The sequence below is a fragment of the Pyrus communis genome, chromosome 13, assembly GCF_041283825.1.
Source record: "Pyrus communis isolate YQ-2024b chromosome 13, ASM4128382v1, whole genome shotgun sequence".
Classification (NCBI taxonomy): Eukaryota; Viridiplantae; Streptophyta; class Magnoliopsida; order Rosales; family Rosaceae; genus Pyrus; species Pyrus communis.
This window is the reverse complement of record NC_142577.1, coordinates 15,836,858-15,864,018: the sequence shown is the minus strand read 5'-3', so window position 1 is coordinate 15,864,018 and position 27,161 is coordinate 15,836,858. Positions and strand designations below refer to the sequence as shown.

At 37.5% G+C, this 27,161-nt stretch overlaps 3 protein-coding genes and 1 pseudogene across 6 annotated transcripts in view; 2 read left to right on the top strand and 2 right to left on the bottom strand.

The window, feature by feature from the left end:
• The first annotated feature begins 363 nt into the window (after nt 1-363).
• Nucleotides 364-2,879, top strand: LOC137738433 (uncharacterized). Its single transcript, XM_068478068.2, has one exon. It carries the CDS (start codon nt 916-918, stop codon nt 2,515-2,517), a length of 1,602 nt encoding a protein of 533 aa, XP_068334169.2. The 5' UTR covers nt 364-915; the 3' UTR covers nt 2,518-2,879.
• Nucleotides 2,880-15,095: 12,216 nt separating this feature from the next.
• Nucleotides 15,096-17,517, top strand: LOC137738230 (auxin-responsive protein IAA12). 2 transcript variants are annotated; one of them, XM_088682243.1, is made up of 6 exons: nt 15,321-15,791; nt 15,822-15,861; nt 16,212-16,510; nt 16,689-16,806; nt 16,979-17,040; nt 17,164-17,517. In XM_088682243.1, exons 1-6 carry the CDS (start codon nt 15,470-15,472, stop codon nt 17,211-17,213), a joined length of 891 nt encoding a protein of 296 aa, XP_088538369.1. In that variant the 5' UTR covers nt 15,321-15,469; the 3' UTR covers nt 17,214-17,517. The 2 variants fall into 2 exon arrangements, with proteins under 2 accessions (XP_068333962.2, XP_088538369.1); XM_068477861.2 differs by having other exon boundaries at nt 15,096-15,861.
• Nucleotides 17,518-18,613: 1,096 nt separating this feature from the next.
• On the bottom strand, nt 18,614-20,058 carry LOC137736094 (3-isopropylmalate dehydratase large subunit, chloroplastic-like; annotated as a pseudogene). The gene is made up of 6 exons (XR_015955254.1): nt 19,970-20,058; nt 19,736-19,790; nt 19,477-19,607; nt 19,288-19,335; nt 18,867-19,166; nt 18,614-18,754 (listed from the first exon to the last, which is right to left on the bottom strand). The product of XR_015955254.1 is annotated as a 3-isopropylmalate dehydratase large subunit, chloroplastic-like (transcript).
• Nucleotides 20,059-22,065: 2,007 nt separating this feature from the next.
• The window catches only part of LOC148691837 (uncharacterized), a 53,449-nt gene continuing 48,353 nt past the window's right edge, over nt 22,066-27,161 (bottom strand). For both annotated transcript variants that reach the window (XM_088682645.1, XM_088682646.1), the window contains exon 5: nt 22,066-22,508. In XM_088682645.1, the coding sequence (XP_088538771.1) occupies nt 22,287-22,508 (222 nt within the window). In that variant the 3' untranslated portion in view covers nt 22,066-22,286. The remainder of the gene's footprint in view (nt 22,509-27,161) is intronic.

The window sequence follows — 27,161 nt, the reverse complement described above, 5'->3', positions numbered from 1 at the left end:
TGAAGATTGATGATTAGGAACCTGAAGCGACTTCGGTTTAACATAGAAAAGATAAGATATACACACACATGAATAATTATTACAGAGCAGCTAGATTAATCAGTTTCCCGGATAATATTACAAAGTACTAAATTAATGTGTTTATGCTTACATTCATCTCATCTCTACTCTGTGGTTTCTCTACCAGCTAAAGCCAAAGCATCTCCCGCAGTTTGATTCCCTATCTCAATATGGCTTTAGGATAAAGACTTAATTAAGGTGATACTGGTAACAATTACTGTTAGCTCTCAACAAAAAACAAAGAAAATGAAAAAAACAAAACAAAACAAAATTACTGTTAGCTGAAGACGATCACACATGATTCAAAGGACCATAAAATCCCACACTTAATTAAACCCTAAATTTAGATTAGGGACTGTAGGTACATGTAACTACACCAAAATTAACAACCCTCTCTCGTTCTCGACTTTCCAAAATTAAACCTAGTCAAAACAAAAAGCATGGGGTCAAACACTCTCTAACACCCGTCGTCGTCATTTGTCTTTCTCAAATAACGGACCCTCCTTGTTCTATGCTGTTTTTACACAATTCCACCTTGCAGCTGCCCTCTTTCTCTCTCCCCCTCCCTTTTTTTTCCAAACATATTTTCCTTCCCATTAGATGCCTCCACTCACCTCTGGTCGTCCGTCCGCCGCCTCTTTTCGGACGACGAGCGGAGCCATCTCCATCATCTCCTTCACCATCGCCACTTTCTCAACAACACACCAACGACGTCCTTCTCTTTGATTTCCTATCAATTGTCACATCTAAATACAAGAGAAAATACGTAAATTGTAGATTCTAGCCTAGCTTCTATTTGAATTTCCATTCTAAAAGCTTTGAGCGCGATTTGAATTATTTTACTCTATCGCGACAATGTCCCAATCAATCTTAGCTCCATTCCAGCTTTTGGAACTCAACGTAATATCAGCGCAGGACCTTGCGCCCATGTCGCGTTCCATGCGCACATACGCCGTTGCATGGGTGCACCCGGATCGAAAACTCTCAACACGGGTGGACACCTCAGGCCACAACAACCCTACATGGAACGACAAGTTTGTGTTCCGGGTCGACGAGGACTTCTTGCATGAAGACACATCCGCGGTCATGATCGAGATCTACGCCCTGCATTGGTTCAAGGATGTTCACGTGGGAACCGTCCGTATCTTGGTTGGTAACCTTATTCCAACCCCGGCAAAGCCCCACCACCACCATCCTCAAGTGGGCATGCGTTTCGTGGCGCTCCAGGTGCGCCGCCCCTCGGGTCGACCGCAGGGGATTCTAAACATCGGCGTGGCGCTGCTTCATAGCTCTATGCGGAGCATGCCTTTGTATTCCCAACTCAGTGCCTCAGCAGTTGGATATAAAACTTTGATGGGCGAGGACGACGCGCCGCGCAGCACCAAAACCCACCACACCGGAAGCCAAATGACAACGTATTCGAAGCCCGAGCTAAGGCGCACCAAGAGCGACTCTAGCTCAATGTTCGGGTCAGAGCTGAGAGAAAAAGAATTCAGACACAAGGGTAAAACAGAAAAAGCAACGTCCGTGGTTAACTCATCAGACGTTAACGCTAGAAAAAGCAAGAAGGGTCGCGGTTCCAAGGCGAGCTCGTTGGTTGGCGGCTCATCAGATATAATTTACAGGAAGGGCAAAAAGGAAAAAGCAAGTTCTGTAGTCAGCGCGTCGGATGTTAGTTACCGAAAGGGGAAGGCGAGCTCCATGCTCAGTGCCTCCGATGTGGGCCCACCAAAGAGTCGGAAAGACAAAAAAGGGAAGCCAAGCTCCGCACTCAGCGCCTCCGATGTCGCCAGGCAGGACCCACCGAAGAACGATAGCAGTAGCAACGAGAAACCGGCCAGCTCCGTCCTCAGCGCCTCTGAAGCGGAAGAACCACCGAGAAAGATGCCTGCCAGTCACAAGCCCTCCCCGAAATTCACCCTGGTGGACAATTTTGGTGCTACACCAGCGCGGAGGTCGGCTCTGCCAGCTGGCAAGTCGCCATTCCAGAGGCTGCAGTCGCCCTACGACGCGTACGCGACGCCAAGAAAGTCGAACCTCATGGCTGTACCGTTCCTAACGGAGTCGGAGCTGGGGCCGTCGCCGTCGGAGGTGGCTGCGGCGATCGCAAAGGAGCGAGTGGACCAGGACAACGAGAGCTCGGTTGTGGTGGGCGCGTGGAACGAGGACGACAGCGTGGAGGGGTTGCAGTCGAAGCTCGAGCGGTGGCGGACGGAGCTCCCTCCAGTGTATGATAGGGGAGAGTTTTCGAGCTTTAAATCCAGTGAAACGCGCCACACACGGCGACACAGCGATGGGAGCAATGGGCTGTTCTCTTGCTTTAGTAATATATGTGGAATCGAGTGTTCCATCGTATGCGGGTCGGGCGACCAAGAAAAACCTCAGAGGAAAAACGGGAGTAAGAATGGCGGGCGGGTCCATCGGAGTCCATCAGTAGGAGATCTAAGCTACGTATGATCAACCCGGATGGAGATGGGTTAACGGGTTGGATCTTTGGTGGGAAATATTCAGGGAGATGAGAGTAACAGCTTTGTTGGTGCTAATTTGCGCCGAGGGTGTACTGTTGGGAAAAGAACCACTGAAATACATAAGGGTAATATGGGGTGCAGGATGAGGATGTGCACACTGGGGGGTGATGTCAGCAAGTTGAGTTGAGCTCGGTTAGATCATTCTTCCCACTTCCCTCATTTTAATTTTGTTTTTCTCAAATTTCTGCTATCTAATCTAATTTAATTTATTCTTTCTCAAAAACCAAAAGAAAAAAAAAATTATAAAAAGAAAAAGACAATGAATAAAGGGACCGACAAAATTCAAATTCATTTTACATATTATTTGTTGATGTAGAATATTAAAGCTTATATTGCATATTTGCGAGGTGTTATATCAAAAATGTGGTGTGCTAATGAATTTATTTATGCATAAAATATAATTCTTTTTTGGTGTATGGAATCTAGATTTGCATATTTTGCAATGTGCCACCTGCGAGTTTGCTGTATCTTCTTTACGACAATAAGGTTGATCGGCATTGTTCGACTTAGAATGATTATGATGGGAATTGGATCATCTCTGAGGCAAATCCTCGGGATCCTCCTTACCAAATAACATGAGCCGTTGGATTTTGATCAAACGGTTACAATTATTATAACTTTAGAGGGGCCTCCTATTTGTAGCCGTTGGATCAAAATCCAATGGCCCGTGTTAGTGGGTCAGGAGGATCCTGAGGGTTTGCCTTAGAGATGATCCAATTCCATTATGATGCAAGGCGTAGCGGATAAAAACAAAACAAAATGATAGATATAATTGATAGGAAGGGTTCACTATCTCCTAGTGCGAGAAGAGGCTTGAAAACCCTATAAACTTTGGTTATAATACCAGCCTACAATGTAGACACTAGAAAGAACAAAGCAGCAGACTCTTAAACAAGAGAAAGACACAAATATGAGATAAAAATCTCTCTGAATATTTCATTCACCAACAAAAAATGTCCAACCCCTTCATCTTACAAAAGAAATGGTTTTTATAACCATTTTGTAACATACATTCAGAAATTAGAAAGGCAATAAACTTAAAATGACAAAAAACTGAAAATTACATAAAGACAGTAATCCAATTAGCCAAAAAACGTCCAAAACGCCTTGGCTATTATTGGAAGCTACTAATGGCTGTTATTAAGTTCTTCTAATTTGTTATAGTCATTCATTTTATCCCAATGATTCAATAAATGCACTAGCGAACTGGCCTGCATCATCCTCTTCGATTTGGAGAAAATTCGCCCTCGAATTTGCATTTTCAGTATCGTCGATGTCTCCTCTGTATGGAATGAGGTGTTTCACATTGAACACATCGAATATGGCTTGGTAACTTGGTGTCACGATTGAAACAATTGAACTTGGTAATCCAAGAAGTTAGTAGACTTCGCAAAAGAATAGCTTAGCAACTTCTAAAGCATCCGTTGTCTTCTTGCAGGCAATAAGGTAAGCCATTTTGGAAAATTGATCCCCCACAACAAAAATTGAGTCTACACCATGTTGAGTACGAGGCAAACCCAAAACAAAATCCATGCTCATGTACACCTATGGTTATGATTGAATGGGTAATGGCATGTACAAAGCAGCATTCGTTGCCTTGCCTTTAGAAACTTGACAGATTCGACATTGTTCCACAAAACAATATACCTCTTTGCGCATGGCAGGCCATAAATGAGAAGAAAAAAAAACACTAGTGTAAAGGTTTTGTCCCTTCCAACGGGGTCATCGCTATGTAACTCTTTTATGATCTGCAGCCTCAAACTAAACTCAGGTATAGAAAGTCGATTCCCTATAAAAAGAAACACTTTATGGAACACATAATTTGTTCTTCTCGAATAAACTTGTCCTCGAGTTCTGTTTGGTCTTCCTCTGTCTTTCAAATACCCAACAAGTACCTGCCATAATAGCTAATTAAGAACCAGAAATTCAGCATGCATCAACATATCCAAATAGTACAAAATTCAAAATAATTTCATTCTTCTCCACTTTGTCATGTTCCATTTGGAATTTAAACTTTTCTTGATGACATAAATTGCATTTGAGTGCACATACAATTTCCAGCAAACATCTTGATATTTTAGACTTTGAAAAGTATAGACATAATTCGAACAATGTGAAAAATTTCTTTTCTCCAAGTAAAATTTTGTAGCGTGACAAGCAATGAACGATTCCCAAACATAATCATAAAAGTTATAGAAATGTAGAACAGATTTTACCGCAAGTACCTCAACCATTGAACCCAAATCTTCATCACCATTGCATTCATGCAGAATCAGAGTAGAATCCCAATCGACAACACAATGAGCTTTGATTTGCAGAGTAAATTAAATTTCATTAGCTACTTTAATCACAAGCATGTAATCTTCATCATACTCATCATAAATTAGTAGAGAACTCCAATAGACTAAATTATCGATTTTATAAAAACCTAACAACAACAACAGAATAACCAAAGAATCAATTAGGGCTTTGATAACCAACTGATGCAGGGTGCAGCGGATAAAAACGAATAAAATGAAATGAGAACAGAAAATTAGGATAAAAAGGATGGATAGGTAAGATAGATAGATAGGGTCCACTATCTCCTAGTGCGAGGAGAGACCTGAAAATCCTAAGAACTTTGGATCTAGTACCAGCCAACAATGTAGACACTAGAAAGAATGAAGATGCAAACTCTTAAACAAGAGAAAAGCACATAAAAACGAGTTTACAACTCAAATATCAATATGATAATTCAAACAACTTCTCCCCTTCTTCTTTACAAATAGAAGTATTTATAGGCTTACAACTTAAAGTGAAAAATATGGAAATACATAAAAAAATAAATAAATAAAATAAAGGCTTGCAATATAACTCCTAAAAAACTAAATGATTTCATAAAATGTCATTAACCTAGGAATTTCATTAGCCATAAATTTAAAGCAAGATACATGCATTATAACTCCAAAAATGCATGTATTATATTATAAAACTTAAATCCCAGCTACCAGTAATTTTATGTAATAACGCCTTTAGTCTTTGGCGTACATCATTCTCGCTAGGTTGGAGAGAATTCGTCCTCGAATTCGGATCATCATCTGATTTGGAGCGATAAAATTGAACTCTGCCGGTCCAAACAAATAGATAGTTAGAGCATTTAATATTGACTACTGAAGTGTGAAAAGCACCCTTAATAGCATACCTTGCAACCTTGACATTCTCCTTCTTCATTTGATTTATAATATCAACCAAAACTTTGAAAATTATGAAGTAGAAGACATCGACCCCAATTAAATCAACGTATCCAAAAGTTTCCAATGAAATCATGAAACTCCAACTTCAAAAATTCTTTGTAATCAGCATTTTTAATAATCAGACAAGATTCCATGTCAACATTTCGTTAAACCACACAAGAACTTTGACATCAAATGTGATAAGTACCATATGGAGAATGATCAAACTTCGAAGGAAGATCAAGATTTAAGAGACAATCACCTAAAGGATTTTCACAACATATTGGATATGAAATATCCAAGCAATGATCAAATATTGGAGAAAGGTCCATATTTAGATCTTCATCTAATGGCATCTATGACATGCTGAATATAGCGTTACCCTTGGATTGAGTTTACGCTCTTATACTAACTGATGCAGGGTGCAACGGATAGAAACAAAATAAAATGATAGATAGGATTGATAGGTAGGGTCCACTATCTCTTAATGCGATGAGAGGCCTGAAAACCCTATAAACTTTGGTTCTAGTACCAGCCTACAACATAGACACTAGAAAGAACAAAGCAACAGACTCTTAAACAAGAGAAAGACACAAATATGAGATAGAAATCTCTTTGAATATTTCATTCACCAACAAAAACGTCCGACTCCCTCATCTTACAGAAAGAAATGATTTTTATAACCATTTTGTAACATACATTTAGAAATTAGAAACGCAATAAACTTAAAATGACAAAAAAACTAAAAATTACATAAAGAAAGTAATCCACAAAAAATGTCCAAAACGCCCTGGCTATTATTAGGAGCTACTAATGGCTGTTGTTAAGTTCTTCTCATTTGTTATAGTCATTCATTTTATCCTAATGATTCAATAAATGCACTAGTGAACTGACTTGCATCAGATTATTTTCTAGTTTCTTTTCATTTTTGCTTTGCGCCCTTGTAACAAAAAAAAAAAAAATCATATTCTTTTTTTGGACGGTTTTGTTGGAGTAAGGCTTGAAGCATTAAAGGTTTGATACATATTTTACTCAAGTCCAAACTGTTGATTTGTTTTTTTTTTTTTCTTCCTTCAAATTATGTATCTATTTGGGTCTGCAATACAAGTTTTTGGCTGAGAAAATGATATGTTGAATTAGAAAGCCTTGACTTTAAGCCCAAGGTTAATTTCTCAGGCCAGTTGGCCCTCAACCTATAAAAGTGAATTAAACCGAGTCCAAAATGAAAGTAGAATTATTGAATGGTCATGCTCAGGCGTGGCTCAGTCGAGTCCTAGTTGAGTAATGATTGTTAAAGATCAGGATGGGTTTGGATAAGATTTGAATTATTCTAAGGATAAGAACCTATGTTTGGTCAGGGAAGAATGAACTAAGTGAATAAAGAGATTAGGTTCAAAGTCCTACTTCAAGTTGAAGAAGACGGGACTAAATAGAGATTGAGTTTCGGCTAAAAATGGGATTAATGAGATAAAGTCGGAGGATATCCAGGTGAGTGTCAAGTAGGCATAGCCCTATCAAGACTCTACCTCGTTAAATCTGATTATCACGGAATCTAAATTGTAAATAGAAGTGGTTTTGCAACGTGAGAAGTCCTCTTCAACTCAACTACTCAAAACATTAAACATGAAAAACCTCGCTCTATGCCAAATCATTCTCACAGCCCTAAGAAAAATCCTAATTATCCTAACCCTCATGTCAACACATCTTCAGTTGGATAAATAACACTGTGTTGACAATCGGCAACATCTTCAATTGAATTAACAGCACTAGAGCTGTATAATCAGACAATTATGAGCAAAACGTCACTACTTCTGGTTGGTTGGTTATCTATCCAAGTCTCGATTGGCGAAGACTTTTCAATTCTTTCACTTAAAGAGGTCACTTCATTAGCTCCCTATTGATGTGAGGTGTTCTATGATTGGCTACTCCCAGATGCACTTCATAATTCGGCATTTAGACGGCTAAACCACTTTCACCATAAAGTCATTCATCTCCTTTGCTTATCTTTACCAATACAATACTGATTCAGGGCATTTAGATTGTCATGAATATAGTTGAAGTTGCCGAACTTGGTGCAAAAGATCATAAACTTCGCACTGTATTAAGCAACATTGTCTTTAGTTTCTAGAGCCCTAGGCCGAGAGGTGTACCTTTCTCAGTGGCAGTTGTTCAGGTGCAAAAGTGAGCAGCACATTTGACACCACCACCACCACATCTATTCTACTCGCTCAACCGAGCGTGGTCTCGAGTTGGCATTCTCACATTTGCAAGAAGTACATAGTTACCTTAACAATTAATCGGCATGCGCGCCACGTAGGTCTTGTTATTTTTAGGGTCAACATACCCAGATTTGTTTTACTAAATAGGTAAATTATTGCTGTCATGCACAAGATTTTAAAAGATGTTAGGTGTTACTCAGGTGACAGGTCAGACATGGGTCTTGCCCCTAAGGGCCTAGAAAGAACCTAGGCGGAATTTTTATTTTAATTATAATAGTAATTATTATATATAAGTGTATACTATGAAGTTTAAGTATATGAGTAAAATTCTAGAGCCTATATGTTTAACTTTAAGCCATTTTTGGCACTTGGTTTGTCATTAAGATAAAAATGGGGCTGGTTTTAAAAGAAAAGACTAATTGTCACACGCATAAGTGTTTTTTTTTTTAAATGAAATTTAAGTGTTTTAATTTATATATATTTTATTAAAACATTTATTCGAATATAAATTGGAAGTCAACATCAACCACCCACTATGGTGTAGGTTTTTTGTTTTGTTATTTTGTTTTCTAAAGTTTTAAATTTTAAATTCATTCAAAATTAAAATGTGTTGAATTACTTTAACTCCTTTTAATTTAATTGTAATTTTTGAAATTCTTGATGGGAAATTTACGGTATTTTGAATGCTTCACCATTTTGAGGTGCTCCCAATATATATATGACACATGACTAAAAAATCCAAAATACCCTACAAAAAACATAAGCCGCCATTTTCTTTACAACTGCAGTCTGCAAATCACAATTGCACATCTCTCTTTCTTCAAAATTTTCATTGTCGAGGCGCATGCAAAGAGCAAGATAGTGGCATGGTGACACGGCAATTTCAGGAGATGGCACAGAGAGAGCATCATTGTACATGCTTCAAAGAGACATAGAGAAGAGAAGCGATGCAGCATGAGATGTCGTATGATTTCTTTTTGGTAAGTTACCCAGAGAACTCTTTCGATGAATTAGTTAATTATAATAAATTCAAAAAGCAGTGAATCACCGCCTAGATAGCGCTTAGGTGGCAAATTAATTCCCATCTTATTTTAATGAACATTTTGGCCTAAATCTCAGTTGCAACCAACCATCTAGCACATAGACACCACGTATGCTGATTTTTAGAATAGTAATCATACATTCAATTTGAAACAACAACCATACTATACAAGAAATGGTATTTGAATATTAGTCTCAACTATGTTGATCTTGATGGCTAATTAACTACTAGATATTTGGTATGTTGTACATGCTCATTACCACCACTAAATGGAAATAGGTAAATATACAATAGTGAGATTCGTTTAAAATACATGTATCTTGAAATTGAAATATTTAAGGTTTGTTTGATAACTATTTCGTTTTTAATTTTTAATTTTTTGTACTTGAAATACGGGGAAAGGATATTTGCAAAAGAAATGATTGTATGTTAGATGAAGTATGTAAGAAAAGGTACACAAACTGAAAATTAAAAGCTTAAAAACTAATTTAAGTTGTTTTCACTTTCAATTCATACTTCTTTATTTCTTCCTCTCCTTCCCACTACCCTTCTTCTTCGATCTTATCTCCCTTATACTTCCCATATCTATGTTGAAAATTTTAATTTAAAATATAATAAATTATTTTATTTGAAGGGAAATTATATTTGATGAGCTATGACTATTCAAGAACAAGGGAAAGGGTGCAACTTTTGCCCTTAAATTTAAAAGATACAACTGTTGGCTCTTCAAAGAAAAACACCACTATTTTGAAGAGTCACTTTTACATATATAAACACCTCATCACATTGAGTCAGTAGTCAATTTATTAGTTATTTCATTCAAATTTTGTGGATGCAAATTTGTACACGGTTGATTAGACAAAATTTCATCTACAAGAGAACAAACACTGTTAGCCTAGTTGACGAACACCCTTAAAAAGGAGAAGGGTGTCCGTCAAAGGGCCTCCAATGCCTAATTCAGAAAAGTTGTAGAGAGAATAGAGAACTTGAGAGTGTTTTAAGTAGTAAGTGACAATTACCGTTTCTTCTGTTTGACATAGCTATTTATAGGGAAAAACCTTAACAGGCGGGTTGAAAAGGAGATTGCAGGTCAGTCTTCACAGTCATGTCAGCTAGCAATTTTGAAGGTCCTTGTTGGTAAGAGCGTAATCGTGCTGAACACCCAAAAGGAGACTCTAGAGAGTTGGTACCCTGATGCCATTGGACCAGGTGTGGCCCAATGGCAGGACATATGATAGGTGGTTCAAAGAACCCATAATATATGTCATGGTAGGCCTGGATCGCTCATGACCTGTACCATGAGCAACCCGGAGGGCCCATGGTCTCTTAATGGCATAAAAGCCCGATTATCTTAGGGCAGACTACGTTGCTTCTTTGCCATGTCTGATGAATCTTTGACCGCATATCAAAATTTTGACATAGGGTATGGTACACACCAAACCATACCAAAATTTTGGCTTATTTTTAGTGATGATACTTGTACTCTTTACAAAATCTCATTTTAATCCTTGCACTCTATTTTGTTTCATTTTATCACCTGAACTCTTCCTTCATCCCACATTACTCCATTTCGTGAGTTCAATCATAAAATGAAGTATTTTTGCTCACCATCCTAAACTTTGGTATATGTTCACCATATATTTAATCATCTGGCACATGTTATTTCACATAACCTTGGTTAATTATTTTTAAAATTAAGAAAGTAACATTTAATGTGAAAGTTAATTAGAAATAAACGAAATGACACATGTCAAATAATTAAGTGCATGATAATTACAATGGCGAGTAAAAATGCTCGGGTCGCAAAAACTATTAACCTGATGAGATGTATGATAGCTATAAGAATAGACGCTGTAGCGCGTGGGGTAAAGTAAGCGACTTGCAGAAAGTGTATAGCTGTCTCGGACTAAAATTGCAAAATGAAAAGCTAAAGGGGCTGGGGTGTTATTGTCCAGTGGTTCCACAGGTCCCCCGGTCAGCCGCGTACTCTGTCGGCTTACGTGACGCTAAGTTGAATGCAGTTCAGTAGTATAGGCACGTGACATGGCTCCCACTTTGTCGACTTGTCCCACAGTTTTTTAACCTTTGGACATTAATCCGACTTCTTTTCTTCTATTTTTGTACGCATGTTTTTTTTATAAAAATTATTTCTCCCCTTATCGCCCACAACTTCTCGCCTATCCTCTACTACTTGAACATGGTATTGCCGTCAAAGTAGCAGCTATGGTCTCCGGGGTTGGGCTGCGTATCTTTTTTCAGAGGAAGCGAAATGCAAAATTTCCTTTCCATATTTATTAACAATGAAAAATCATTTTCTTCTCATTTTTTGACGACTCAAAAATTATTTTTCAAGCTTAGACTTACCAACTATGGAAAATGCAACTTTTTCGTTTCCCCACTCTCTTCCCTCATACCAAACGTAGCCTTAAGGTTAAGTGAAATTTGAAAGCATATGGTTCAAATTAAGTTGTCGGACTAAATTACACAATGAGTCATCCGTAATAAATAGATATCAAACTCGTTATCCAAGTGTAGAGATGGATATTATTAAACCGCAATGCAAGTAACATCTATTTGGCAAGATTAAAATAGGGGTTGGAAAATCACAAAGAACTTGGGTCTTTAATTTTTCTGCTAGCTACTTGGTCTTCAAACACAATGATGTGAACCTTACATGGTTGAATAACTAAAACTAAAATACACATGAATGAAGACTAATTAACATGATGCAGAAGTTGGGGGCATCCATTGAAATCGATGCAAACAGAAGGAGTTGATGAACACCAATGAATCTTCTGCAGAACTCCTATTTGTATACAACTACTCAGCAGGAAGTAATATATCGTGTATCTAGGCTTTTGCTGGGGCCGAAGGTTTATACAGAGGTTATAATACTCTAGGCCCAGCTCAATAGCCTACAAGTCAGGAATTATATCTAGGCTTTTTAGCCAAAACGATTCATGAGATTTGCTTAACACATCATTTTGGTCTTTGATATTGAAAATCAATAGAAATGATCTCAGAAATTGTTCACCATCCATTATTTTGGTCACTCTGTTATGTGTTCCGAAGCTCTTGACCTAAAGTTTGGGCAATTTTCAAAGCTTCTTAACTCACGTTTTTTAACCAAATTCGACTCATAATATATCAAAATGAAGATAGGAAAGTGTAGAATAAGATTATACCCATTTGGAAGGCCAATGATTGCTAGAGATGGTAGGAAAATAGCCTGAAATGTGACTGGTTCGCAGGAAAACTAGAAAACTCGTCGGAAACTGGGTAAAGTTTAATAAAAAATCACATTTTTACACTAAAAAATCAATCCTAGTACCATTCACTTTACCCTTTTTTTTTGTCCTTATACTTCAAATTCAAAGTTTTCAAGTCATTTTTATTAGTTTTCCTTTAAATTAATACCCACATCCATTCTATGTTCATTTTGGTTATTTAACATAGTTACAATTGTTTTACATAAAAATTTACCAATCATTATAACATTGTTTTCTTTTTTACTAAAGACACTTTTATAACTATAATTTATCAAACTCTTTATTACTTTATTTCACAACTGCTTATTCTTATAACACAACAAAAACAGTTTCTTTAAAACACAACGATACCAAACTAATCGTAAGAATCATTAGGAAATACAGATCGTACTGTGTAACTGATTTTCACATCATATAAAATAGAGACATAAATAAAACAACAGGTGCTTTTCAAAAAAAAAAAAAAAACAACAGGTTACATCCAAGATTTTTCCTCTTAAAAAAATGTTTACTTCATTGTCATTGTCAAAATGAAGGCATAGGGTAAACTAATGCAACATTGACTTATTTCTTAGTACCTTTCTTTCATAAACAAATCAATTGAATAGACTATCTCTACCCCCAACAAATTCTTGAGAAGTGGATCCTAATTCCATAATTTTGAATTGTAAATAACTAAATAATTTGGTTTTATTAATAATTAATTTGTTATTTTCTCAGCTTTACTGAAAGGCCCACTATCCACTGCCAGTGCATCTCTCTTTAGGTCCCAACTTTCTAAAACAAGGTTTTGTGCCCTTTGTCTTACCAATAGTAGACAGCACCCAAGGAGAAACATACATATAAAGGGTGCATAGATAAATAAGAACAGAATAATTCTTTTTCTTGCAAAAAGACTCAACCTTTAGACTTTAACCCTAATGCTTTAACTAATACTATTAATTAAAGCAAAGCTAAGAGACACCTAAGATCAAATTAATGGTGAATTAGTGATGGTCTTCCATTGTGGTATTTGGTAACCACAGATTTGAATGTTTGTTTGCCCATTACCTAAACAGTCCCTCTCACTGCACTTATAAGTGTTTCCTCTAGATTTATAAAGTAAAACATACAAAGAAATGTGACATTTACTCATAACAATCATTGAAACAACAAACGGATTTGTGTCTCAATTCATTATAAGCGTTTTTCTTTACATTTGAGGCTTTGTGTTCAAATATCCCCCTCGCTTCCCCTGTAATATTGTTTGACAAAACAAAAACAAAACAAAAACCACAATGAGATGAAAAAATAATCTATCAACTAGAAAATGGAAAGTCAAACTTGAGACATTCTATAACATTGGGAGATAAATATCACCACATAAAAAGCTAGTTAGAAAGCATTTACTTAAGTATCATGTTCAACTCACATAAACATAAATATTATTATATTTACGATGAATTTGATTTTTACTATTGAGATAACTTTTGCGTGAGTCCTTTGTTCAATTGTAATACTATTATGTAAAGAATTTCCAGTTGATCAAAACGCAAACATTATTTGGTTGAAATTAAATAAAAAAAACAAAGAAAACTGGTGGGAGAGGGCTATGTTGCTAATAAAAATACTTAATTAAGAAAAACAAATTTTACCCCAAAAAAAAAAAAAAGAAAAAGAAAAAAAATGCAAATCTGACATCCCAAGAACTAGCACTATTACCAGCATAATTTTTCTGTATACAGAACTAAAATCCCTTTTTTCCTCATTGTCCAAGCTAAAAGGTCCGACAAGCCAAAGTTTAATATTATCATTAACCATCATACCAAGACCAAAAAGTTGAAAATACCATCATACTTGCTAGCAACTTGTATCATTTCCATCCTTTTCATCATATTATACCACCACACTTGTTTTAATTATCTTCATTAATTCATTTTTTTCTTCTTCTAAACCTTATCATACCACACAAATGAGCATGAAAGCAAAACATAATCTTTGTAATTAGAGAAACACAAAGAACCCAACATAAAATTTTATATTTTTGATTCTCCATCTCAACCCTACTTTATTGCAAAAATATTGACATATTTTTCCCGGAAGAACCAAACTATTTTACGCTAGACAATTTTATAGACCACTTCTATCGATTTTAATTGTCAGATACTAAAGCGAGGAATTATGTTAATTTTAATGATCATTTTAATTAAAAAAACCTTTTTTTATTACAATATTATAAAAGTAAGATATATTAACTTTGTACCCTATCAATTTTATAGCATATATTAATACATTAAGTCTCGTCACTTATTACTACAGTCTAGTGATAGTGATATTCTTATTTACTTGTAAGTGAGAGGTCTTAAGTTTGATTATCGTCAAATGCGAATTTGAATCATATTATTACTATCCTATTGTGAGGCTAAATTCCCTCTAATTTTTCTTAATGTAAATAATATTGTTTATTTCAATAGTTTTAGTGCACACAAAATTCTTTCAAACACTGATGAAAAAAAAGAAAAAAAATAAGTCATAATCAATTGGCCTCATGGAAAGGGATCCTCTCGTATCCCCTTCACCTAAGACTCATGACCCATAAATTCGAATCTTTGAAATTCGATTCAACGGTTACAAACATGAGATTCCATTTAAAATTATAATAAATTTATCCATTTAATCAAATTCAACGATTCAGATTTATAAATCATAAAGATTAAGTGGAAGGAATTCGGAGAACATCATTTTCTAGCCAAATAACCAATTTTGTTTGTTTTAGTAACAACAGTAAGACCCAACACAGAGAAACAGATCCTTGAAAGATACGAATCATGTCTATTAAAAAAATGAGGGTGGGTAGTGACTGGTGATAGTGCAAGGCGCACCAGCAGACACATGGACCCCATCATCATCACTCTCTCCACCGCCTACCCCTTCCCACCCTCCTGCTCCCCCACCCTCCCCTTTCCTCTGCTTTTGCCTTCCCCTGCTCCTCCTCAGTCCTCCCTCCCTTGTGGTCCGTTCGATTCTATTTGACGCTCATAAGTCATAACAAACAAACAAACAAAATCCCACATCCTCTCTCTCTCTCTCTCTCTCTCTCTCTCTCTCTCTCTGTGAAACCCACAATTTCTTCAACCCTCTCTCTCTCTTGATCAGCTTGATGGAAGCCACACTTGGGTTGCTTGGTGGTGGAGGTGGGTCTTCTGGGGTCTCATCGAACGAGTCTACAATGTCAAAGGCGGAGGTGGTGGCGGTGGAGCAAGACTATGTGGGGATGTCCTCCGAGGCAACCTCTTACCCTGCTGAGGCAGAGCTTGAGCTGGGCCTCAGCCTTGGTGGCGGAGGGAAGCTCAGCAACCCATGTGCATGGGGTGAGCGTGGTAGAATCTTGACTGCCAAGGACTTTCCTTCCATGGTGGTCTCTCACGGCGCCTCTTCAGCTGCTTCTAGGTTCTCTCACAGACCCAATGCTTCTGCTGCTGTTGCTGTTTCTGGGACTAAGAGAGCTGCTGACTCTGCTCCCCAAGAGGGTGGCTCTCCCACTGCTGTAAGGTGAGAGAATATTCACAAAGTTGATGCCTATCTTGTATTTGGTTGCCGAGAAAACTGATGGAAAGTGAGAAATTTCCTGTACAAGTCTGTCTTTTTAACATTTCATACAGTTTTTTTTATCTATTTATGGGTTATTTTTTTATTTTTTTTTATATCAAATCCTAAATATGTATTTAAATTTATTGTTTTATGTTTTTAATATCCATTACATTGCAATACTAGTTAATACCATGTTGAATACTTGAATGTATTGTTACTCTGAGAAATAATATGAATACTCTGTTTCCGTATTTTTGGAATTCCTGCATGTTTTGGATCGTTGATTTTTGTATATTGTATTCTGAAAGCAGTCAGGTTGTGGGATGGCCACCTATAAGTGCTGCGAGGATGAACAGCTTGGTTAACCAAGCAAAGACTGCAAGGGCTGAAGATGATACGGCCGTTGGAGAGAAATCGAAGGACACTTCGAAGAAGAAGATCAATGTCGGTAGTAAGACAACTGTGAAAGAGAAGGGGCATCTCGGATTTGTGAAGGTGAACATGGATGGAATTCCAATCGGGAGGAAAGTGGATTTGAATGCTCACTCTTGCTATGAGACTTTGGCTCAAACACTCGAGGAAATGTTTATCAGCCCCACTACAACCATTGGTTAGTTGTCTTCCTTTGCCTTTGGAAAAATTTGATAGAGGACCTTATTTGTTGCTCAATTAATTACTTTATAAGCTTATGAGTTCCGATTAGGATGTATAGTTGGTTCTCAATCATGGCCCGTTTGACTTGGCCAATTTGTTCCCCGTGTGTGACAATAATTTTGTGCTCATGTTAGGTGGAGACACGGAACAAGCAAAGAAACCCTCGAAGCTTCTGGACGGATCCTCCGAATTTGTGCTCACATATGAAGATAAAGAGGGAGATTGGATGCTTGTCGGAGATGTTCCTTGGGGGTATGCTGCTACTACCACTAATATTAGTTTTGTTAAAAAGAAGAGCATGGAAAACCTAATAACATAAAGATGTAGGGATTGTGATTGTACGTGGAGCAATGTACTTCATATATAATTGATATCGCCTGAGTTGTTATTAATAAGTATGTTTGCAATTTTTGTGGCATTTCAGGATGTTCCTCGGCTCAGTGAAAAGGCTTCGGATCATGAGGACATCTGAGGCTAATGGTCTTGGTACGTAAATTTGAATCCATCAAGCTTACATTTTGCCCTCCGAGTTTCAGTTGTCGGTGTTTTGCACTCCTATGAGATTATGAAGATCTCTGTCTAAGGCCGATTAATCATATTTATTTGCAGCGCCAAGATTTCAAGAAAGGAGCGAGAGACAAAGAAACAAACCTATCTAGAGAAGGCACTGCTGCGCATTATTTTTAAGTCTGGTAAGACGAATGAAGGAAACCTACAGTTTGATAACAGAAAGAAGTAGAAATTCAATGAGACAAAGAGTGCGAAGATCGGCTTCCACAGGCTGTTACATAGTGCTAGCATACAGGCCTGCATATTCCGCTACATGCTGCTGCTGCCTTCTCGTACTGTAAATATTGGAGCATTTCACTTCATATCTAGAGAGGAGAGTGCTGAGTTTTGCTGCAAAAGAAGCTTGTCTGGTTTTATTATTTTTTAATTATTTATTTCGGTTGTTTTGGTTAATCAGCACTTTTTTACTTTCTTTTTATTTACTGTGCTTTTGCCCCTAGTTTTAACTTGAATTTTGAATCTGGTAAAAGGAACCAGATCCCCTTCGGATCATTTGGAACTGAGCTTACTCATAAAATGATCCGGACCATTGAAATTTGATCCAATGATTACAAACAAGAGGTCTTATTAAAAGTTATAATAATTGTAGTCGTTAGATCAAATTTCAATGGTCCGGATCATTTGATGTGTGGGCTCAGTTCCAAATGATCCAGGGGATCCGGCTCCATGGTAAAAAAAACTCAATTACCTGCTCTACAACTGCAAACTGGTACAAATGACAACGGAGGAGGGACCCCGATCTTCTGATTGTCATAATTATTTTTCTGTTTTCTTGGGGTCAATACTGTCATAATCCTAACTGGTCTGGCCTTTGTGGTAAAGCTGTAGTAGTTCTACAAACTCTCTGATTTGGTCTCTTGACCTGTGTTTGGAGGGACAAGGTGCCCTTTCCACAAGTCCCTTGTTTGGAGGGAAACTTCCTGACTTAGGGCAATGCGTTGCTTGGGACACAATTCATTTCACTAGGGAAAGACTTCTCAAAGATACCATTATTAGTCAAGACATATATGGCTTCACATTATTAGTGCGAATAATGTGTCATGTAAAAAAGTTAAGACATATGGCTTCACATTATTAGTGCGGAATGACGCAATCACTTTATGAGGGTTTTGACCGCATTCAATTTACTTAAGTCGTCACAGACTTGAAACGTAGTCAAATTGATTAGAGTAGTGCCTGCCTCCTTTTTGCACTCAAGTTCAAAATCCCTTCACATAGTTCAGACTCATGAGATTTCAAAGAATTTGCTCAAGGATTTAGCTTAGTTGTATGCAAGAATTTCCTAAAATAAAATCATGATTTTAAATACATTCTAACATGCTCTAACGATTACACATACAATACGTACGGCAGCTACCCGACATATACAAGACAAAACCTTGCAGGATGGATGTTACACCCATTATTCCGTAATCTCTGCTATCTAGCAACATTTAGTTGCAGAATATAAAGATGACATACACTGATCAGATTGTAATGATAGAACTGCCTACTGCAAAAACTCTCTCGGGTCGGTGACGTAACCAGTCAAAGCAGACGCAGCAGCCGTATAGGGGGAAGCGAGATATATCTGGCCTTCCTTGTGACCCATTCGGCCTGGGAAGTTCCTGTTTGTTGTTGAGACGCATACCTGCAAAGACAAGATGGTTAATAATCTACCGGTATTTATTTTCAATACAATTGAAATAAAAACCAAGATGTTCTCCTTGCAACAAGGTTATCTGCAAACGGGGTTATGAAACCCCCAAAGGCAGGGAAGTCAGTCCTAATTCTATCGAAGACAACGATATAGTGAAATGCAACAATGCATGAGGTCCAGCTGCCCCAAGACATGAGAGCACATTAGATCCTTCTGGATGTATTGCAGAAAAGGATGTACTTGCCTGAGGCTCATTTAAGCGAGCATACGTGTCTTTCGGACCACCCAGGCAAGCACCGCAACTGGGACTTGCAGGTGTGTCGCATTCAGCTTCCTCAAATATCTGAGAGCAAGTCTTGCCACCAGACCCTGGTACTGAGAGACTATACACGTCCATCCAAACCTACAAATTTAAGAATATTCAAAAAACAAGATTTCATTTATCATGCATTTCATAAATGGCTTGATGAATTTATATCCACGGATGCTGCCACATAAGCACTTAATTCTGTAGCTTAACAAACCCTTTGGGTAGCAGGCACAAGAAATGTGGGAACTTTGACCTTTTTCCCCTGCAGCAAAGGAATTAAATCTTTAAGCTTAAACCAAGAAAAGAGAACTTCCAAAAAAAAAAAAAACTTTCAAATTTCTAATGAAGTCAGCATATGTAAACAATATCCCAAAAGTAATGTGACAGAGATTTGACTCCTTACTGATGCTAGAAAAACTCTGGCTGCAGCCATAAAATCCTCTGTTTTTCCACCAGTACATGAACCGATAAATACTCTGTCAATTTTCACATCTTTGCATCTCTTGCTAAAGCACGATTATCTGGAGAATGAGGCTGGAACACAATTTATTTTTTATTTTTTATTTATTTATAAATTAGCCGTCGAAGAGAGGCAAACTTAGCAATCATTGAATATCTACAGGGAGATTAATCTATAAGAAACCAATCTATGCGCTGCTCACCTTTGCCGCCAATGGCTCCAGTTTTGAGATATCAAATTTGTACTCTTTAGGAAAGCTAATGCAAAAAAAACAAACTCATTAATACAAATGAATTCCAAAAGGCCAAGTCTCACGAATCTTAAGTCAGTCAACAGAAGGAATATAAAAGAATATGCATATTCTAATCCTAGGTATGCTTAACATCCGATTCTCTTATATCGGTTGTTGACTTACAAATGAAGATAAGGTAGTTACCAGTTTTGGGTCGAAAGATTCAACAACAAGACCGGGATTTTCCTTGTTCTGTCCAAAACAGAGAGTGATGGGCTTGTCAGGAATATCATCGTTCCCAAAGGAAGTAATTTCTTCAGCTGGAGAAGAATGGAGGAGTTACTGTCTGAAATTCTGAGAGGGGGAAAGAAAGCGGGGATTTCTCCTTAGTAGTCTATCTCAGTCAAAAAGGAATGTGAGGAGGGATGTAATTGAGTCCTCGAGAAGCGACTCGGTCGTTGTTCCTCAGGTTTCTTATGGAGATGCAGTTCTTGATGAAATTGGGATTCCACCGTAAAACTAATTGGCAATATGAGGGGTAGCCCAAGACCATATAAGTGCATAGCAAACCTTGTCTCTCACCGATGTGGGACAACTCTCAACACGCCCCCGCACGTGTGGCAGATTTTCAAGCCTACACGTGGACAACAACTAGGTGACGTGGAGCGCGTGTGGCCATTTGGCTTCACACGAGGATAACCCGCTCTTATACCATGGTGAAATTGAGGTTCTACCATAAAACCAATTGACAATATATGGAGCAACCCAAGACCATATAAGCACATAGCAAACTTTATCCCTTACCAATGTAGGACAACTCTCAACACGCCCCCGCACGTGTGGTGGATTTTCAAGCCTACACGTGGACAACAACTGAGTGACGTGGAGCGTGTGTGGCCATTTGGCTTCACCCGAGGACAACCCGCTCTGATACCATGATGAAATTGGGGTTCCACCATAAAATCAATTGGCAATACAAGGAGTAGCCCAAGACCATATAAGTAGATAACAAACCTTGTCTCTCACCGATGTGGGACAACTCTCAACAGTTCTTGGAGGCAAGAAGTCAACAAATTTGGCACCACTTCTAAACGTAAATGAGAAATCATGGGTCAAGGAAAGCTGGACCAAGAGAGACACCTTCCTGGAAATCTATAACCGGGGGAGTGTAATCATTTGTGAGAGACATGTGGTGCATCAGCCTTGGAGAGAGGTGGAGGCCTCACTTCTAATTCTCCTATGAAAGGAAATCTGCCTTTCACCCTTCCAATGCAGTAAGGCTTTGTTTGTTTGTTAGGACAAGGAGGAACCAACAAAGATTGCTCAACTTGGTGCTCTTTCCATGAGCGAGTTCCCAAATGTGGTGTTGTCTGGGTGGTGGGAAAGCATCAAATCAGGCGAGAGGAAGGTGGTTAGTTACGGCAGATGGATTGCTCTGGAAGGTTTACCGCGACACCTTTAGACCAACGCCTTCTTTCAAAAGATCGGCGACGCCTGCGGTGGTTTGGTAGAAATTGATCGCAAAACAACTGATTTTGATTATTTGCTTGAAGCAAAGTTAAAAATCAAACACAACACCACTGGATTTATTCCAGAGTTCGTTAACGTGGCAGATGGAGACTCTGTTTTCAGGGTTAAAATCAGACAACTCTCACCAGCAAGGAGACCTAAGGTTTCGATAGCCGATTGTGGTGATTCAGGTCACTTTAAGATGTCATGACGTTCCATGAAGGCCGAGCTGAAGACACAGAGGGTGACCGGAATTTTCTCTCCGACGAAGAAAACTTCAACTATGGAACAATTGTCAAGCCCTACAGTGGGGACACGTGTGTGCTTTCAGATTGGGGAATTTGAATGTCCTGTCACTATTGGTTCTGGAAGAAAGTAATGTGTGCTGTCAAGAGATTAGTTGATGGTGGGCGGATTAGGGAGCTTGAATTTCTTGTCTCTACAAAGTCTGGAAGAAAGCAAGGTGTGTTGTCAGGAGCAGAAAAGTTGACAGACGTTAAGGGTAATTCCCTAGAAGGAAAGCGTGTTTTGGAGGATGAAGGGACATCATCAACAGACGGGTATTATTTTAATAGGTCAAAAGGGGATTTTAGTCACAAAAGTGGGCTCTATACGGATAAAGATAAGGCTTTGGAGGCATGTGGGTCTGCCACTAATAAGGAGGATTTTAATGTTAACTATGGAGGGAAGGTGGGGTTTGACCCACAAAAACTTATTGTTGGGCCGTGTCAAGGCCCAATAACTTTAGAATTCAATGGGCTAAGATTTCTGATCCCACAAGGAAAGGAACAAATACATGAGTATCAGGATCAATTAAGAAGAGTTGAAAAGAAAGGAACACAGTTCAATGAGAACTTTAAAGTCTCCTGCCTTATTGATAAATTCCCTCAATCTTGGAATGACTTGCTAGAACCCTAAGGCATAAACAAGGAGAACTTACTTTGGTTCAAGTCATGAATTCAATAAGGGTCGAAGAGAAACATAGGTCAAGCCAAAAGAAGGAAACCGAAAATCAAACAACTGTGCACTTAGTTGAAAATGACACCAACAAAATTGGCAAAAACGAAAACAAGTTCACCAAAAATAATAAAAAGAATTTCAAATCCAGAAGAACAAATTTTAAGTTCAAATCACCCAACCAAAATAAGAACTTCCAGAAGACTAAGGATCGAGGGAGAGAGAAGGGGGTTTGCTTTGTTTGCAAAAGGACCAACCATATGGCCAAGGATTGCTTCTACAAGAAGATTGAGGAGAACAAGTCTAAGTCAAATCATAATGGTCCAAAAACCCAATTGAATATGCTGATGGAGCAACAATCTTTTCAAAAACATTTTAAGTATGATTCCTTTGTCAATTTTATTATGAAAATAAAGATTGGTGGGTAGATTCTGGAGCTAATATACATGTCTGTTTTGATCGTGAATGTTTCAAAACCTTCTAGGAATCAAGTGGTGGACGTGTAACTCTAGGGAATGACTCAATGTCTCAAGTGCTTGGAATTAGAGTCGTAGAATTGAAGATGACATTTGGAAAGATCTTAACTTTGAAGGACGTGCAACATGTACCTGATATTAGAAGAAATTTAATTATTGGATCATCTTTAGTAAAGCAAGGCTATGTAGTTGTAATGGAATCAAATAAGGTTGTAATAACCAAGAATAGTGTATTTATTGGAAAAAGGTTTTATTAGTGAAGGATTATTTAAGTTTCTTTCGAGTGCAATACTCTTCCAAAAGTTCTCAATGTTGAATCTAGTAATGTTTGTCATGGACGGTTGGGACATGTAAACTTGTTCAAAATTAAGAAAATGATGGATTTAAACCTGGTCCCCAAGTCAAACATGAATATCAAGCACAAGTGTGAAATTTGTGTACAAGAAAAGCAACCCAAGAAACCTTTTAAGTCCGTTGAAAGGAATACCCAAATTTTAGAGCTTATACATAGTGATGTTTGTGACTCAAATATATCACCTACTAGAGTTGGTAATAAGTATTTTGTCACATTTATAGATGATTGTTCGAAGTATAGTCATATTTATTTGATAAAGACTAAGGATGAAGTATTTGTTATATTTAAGATTTACAAGACAGAAGTGGAAAATCAATTAGAGAAAAGGATAAAGAGACTTAGGTCTGATAAAGGTCGTGAGTACACTCTAACTGATCTGTTTTCTGTGAAGAGCATGGTATTATACATGAAGTAACAACACCCTATTCTCCTCAATCTAATGGAGTTGTAAAAAAGAAGAATAGGACCTTATTGGACATGGTGAACGCAATGCTTTTGAGTTCTGGATTACCTAAAAATTTGTGGGGGAAGCAATTTTGACTGCATGTTTTATATTAAATAGAGTAATCATTAAAGACAACATTACTACTCCATATGAAATTTGGAAAAAGAGAACTCCAAATCTTCAAGTCTTGAAAGTGTGGGGGTGTTTGGCTAAAGCTGCAATCCCAGAACCTAAGAGAAAGAAGATAGGACCTAAAACTGTGGATACTGTTTTCTTGGGTTATGCTCATAATAGCAGTGCCAATAGATTTCTAGTCATCAACTCTGAAATAAATGAAATTTTTGAATAACACTATATTAGAGTCTAAGGATGCAACATATTTTGAAGACCTATTTCCTTTCAAGACTAGAATGCAAAGGCAAGTGGCAGATAGATCATGCACTAGTACTGACAAAGCTTCCACAAGTATTAGCCATCAAGTTACAAATGAAGAAGAGCCTTCAGCAGAACTTAGAAGGAGTAAGAGACCTAGAGTGGAGAAGAACTTTGGTGATGATTTTTATACCTTTTTAATTGAAGGTGATCCGACAACATATAAAGAAGCCATGATCTTCGTCAATGCTCCATTTTGGAAAGAAGCTATAAATAGTGAAGTTGAGTCTATTTTGCAAAACAACACTTGGGAGTTAACGGATTTACCATCGGGTACTACACCAATTGGTTGTAAGTAGGTATTTAGGAAGAAACTGAAGCTTGATGAAAGTAAAGGCAAGTACAAAGCTAGGCTAGTTGCCAAGGGATTCACTCAAAATAAAGGAATTGATTACTTTGACACTTACTCTCCTATGTTTAGGATTACCACAATTAGGATCCTTATAGCGTTAGTTTCTATACACAATTTAGTAGTTCATCAAATGGATGTTAAAACAGCATTTTTGAATGGAGACCTAGATGAAGAAATTTACATGGAGCAACCCAAATGATTTATAGTGAAAGGCCAAGAACATAAAGTGTGTAAGTTGGTTAAGTTGTTATATGGACTCAAGCAAGCTCCAAAGCAATGGAATGACATGAGAAGTTTGATAAAGTCATTTTAGAATATGATTTTGAAATTAATGATCATGAAAACTGTGTCTACTATAAGGAATGCAATGGACAATGTGTTATTTTATGTCTTTACGTTGTTGATATATTATTATTTGGAACAAGTCTGGAAATTGTGAAAAATGTTAAGTCTTATCTATCAAGGAGGTTTGATATGAAAGATCTAGGAGAAGCCAATATTATTTTGGGAATGAAAGTAGAAAGCACACAAGTAGGTTTTATTATAAACAAAGCTAGTTCAATTGAGAAAATGCTTAAGAAGTTCAATTTTTTTTCAATTGCAATCCTGTCTCGACACCATATGAATCAAGTGTGTGCTTACTTAAAAATAATGGTGAACCCATGTGTCAACTCCAGTATTCTCAGATGATTGGGTCTTTGATGTGTATAGCGAATAAAACTAGACCCGATATAGCTTATGCGGTTGGAAGGCTAAGTAGATACACTTATAATCCAAGTAAAGAACATCGGAATGCTTTAAGGCTATTGTTTAAGTATCTAAGAGGAACTTTGGATTATTCTATAAACTATAAAGGATTTCCTTATGTAGTAGAATGGTACAATGATGCAAATTGGATCACAAATAGCTTCAAAGTGAAATCTACTTCAAGATATGTATTTTTTAATGGGAGAAGCAGCTGTATCTTGGGATCTAAGAAACAAACAATAATTTCCAGTAGTACAATGGAATCTGAACTTATAGCTCTTGATACTGCATGTATAGAGGCTGAATGGATTAAGAATTTTCTGCTTGATATTCCATTGGTGAGCAAGCCTATACCTACCATCTCCATACATTGTGATAATAAGGCTGTGATAGATTTAGTGAGGCAGACACATACAAATAAGAAATTAAATAGACATATCAATGTTAGATACAAATATGTGAGAAGCTTGTTAAATAAAGAAGTTGTTTCTTTGGACTATGTGAAGTCAGAAAAGAATATTACTGGTCAATTAACCAAAGGTTTATCTAGGAATGGAGTCCTAGATTTGTCGAGGGGGATGGGCTTAAACCCATAAGGAAGTCACCTAGGGAGGAAATCCAATCTTTGTGATTGGAGATCCCATGAAGAACGTTCAATGGGTGAAAACAATCCGCATTGTGTGACTTATATTCCAGCACTCTAAAATAGGAGATTTAAAATAGAATCCCCTGCTCATCCCTATGACATTTGTGCTGACGATATGTGATTTTAAGGAAGGACATTTTCCTGAACGAGTTCCAAGGCGGGCAATCTCCCGCAGAGTACAGGTCATATGTACTCTTGGAGGAGTCACCTAAGTGAAAGTAGTCGTGAGGCCACGACTGTGAGAATTGGGTTGTTCTCTAAAAATACTCATGACAATCAAGATTAAGCGCATGGTCATAAATAGCGCTAACCCGCGCCAAGTTTTTGATCTGAATTAGAGGAATCTAGTCCAAGACTTAGTTCACTATGATTCCTTTAGGTGAAAACCATGAACACTAAGTGTAAGTTTAAGTCCAAAAGACATCTACACCCATTGCATGGTATACAAATTGCCCAAACTTCCGTTTCTTCAATTGTGTCTATTTTATTTCTCATAGAGTTTTGAATCTTGTGGGGGATTGTTGGTTATTTTAATTATTTTAATTATATTTTATTTAAAAAAAATTATTATTATTTTATTTATTTTTAATATTTAAGAGTTGTATTTTATTTGAAGAGTCATAATCCTTTTCTAAACGGATATGAGAAGTCTTTAAATAAGAAACCTCAGATAGAAAATAGAATACGTTATAAACTACTCTGTCTCCTTCACTTCTCACATCTCTGTCAGTCAATTTACATTCCTACTTTATAATTCTTGGGCAATTGATCACTACTTGGCAATCCCGTTTGCCATTGGTATGCATAATGGATCAGACATCTTGTGAGGCTTTGGGTTGTATCTTGAAGTTGTAGACACCGCCATAACCTGCACATAGGGTGGCATCTACGACTTTAGGGCAGCAACATCGCGCCTCTCTTCGGTTCATAGGTCAGATATTCTTATTCATTTTTCCTAATTTAATTTTTCATAAGTCTAATAGTGATTATACATTTAATTTATTATATTTGATCATATAAATAGTTGGTATATTTCTGCAATATATTTGACAGAATTTTCCCATGAAAATCATGGATTTACAGCCCTTGATGGATCAAATGGTTCTAAGTGACGGCTGCATATTTAGTGCATCAATTGGTGGAAACAATGGGGGGATTTTGCTTGTGGAGCACGGAAGGTTGCTGTATCCTAATTGGGAAGAAATATCAGCGCCCTTTTATGTCTACAAGTTAGACGTTGCTGCCAATTAAAATGTGGGTGAAAGTTGACTGTTTTCGTGGTCGTGCTTTGATTTTGGTCGAAAATCTATTACCGGCAATGTCGTTATCCACCAGGAAATTTCCAGAACATCAGAGCTGTGGTGACTGGGCAGCCTCGTGATTTTCATCTTGGAGCATATAATTTAGAAACTGAAGTTGTTAATTAAGTCACTATAAATCTCGACTGGTTGCCAACACAAGTAAAAATTCAGCCCCG

Coding starts and splice junctions, on each gene's coding strand:
- LOC137738230 (XM_068477861.2), top strand. CDS start 15,470: ATGGAAGCCACACTTGGGTTGCTTGGTGGTGGAGGTGGGTCTTCTGGG. Junction 16,807..16,978: donor GTCGGAGATGTTCCTTGGGG/GTATGCTGCTAC, acceptor GTGGCATTTCAG/GATGTTCCTCGGCTCAGTGA. Junction 17,041..17,163: donor ATCTGAGGCTAATGGTCTTG/GTACGTAAATTT, acceptor ATTTATTTGCAG/CGCCAAGATTTCAAGAAAGG.
- LOC137738433 (XM_068478068.2), top strand. CDS start 916: ATGTCCCAATCAATCTTAGCTCCATTCCAGCTTTTGGAACTCAACGTA.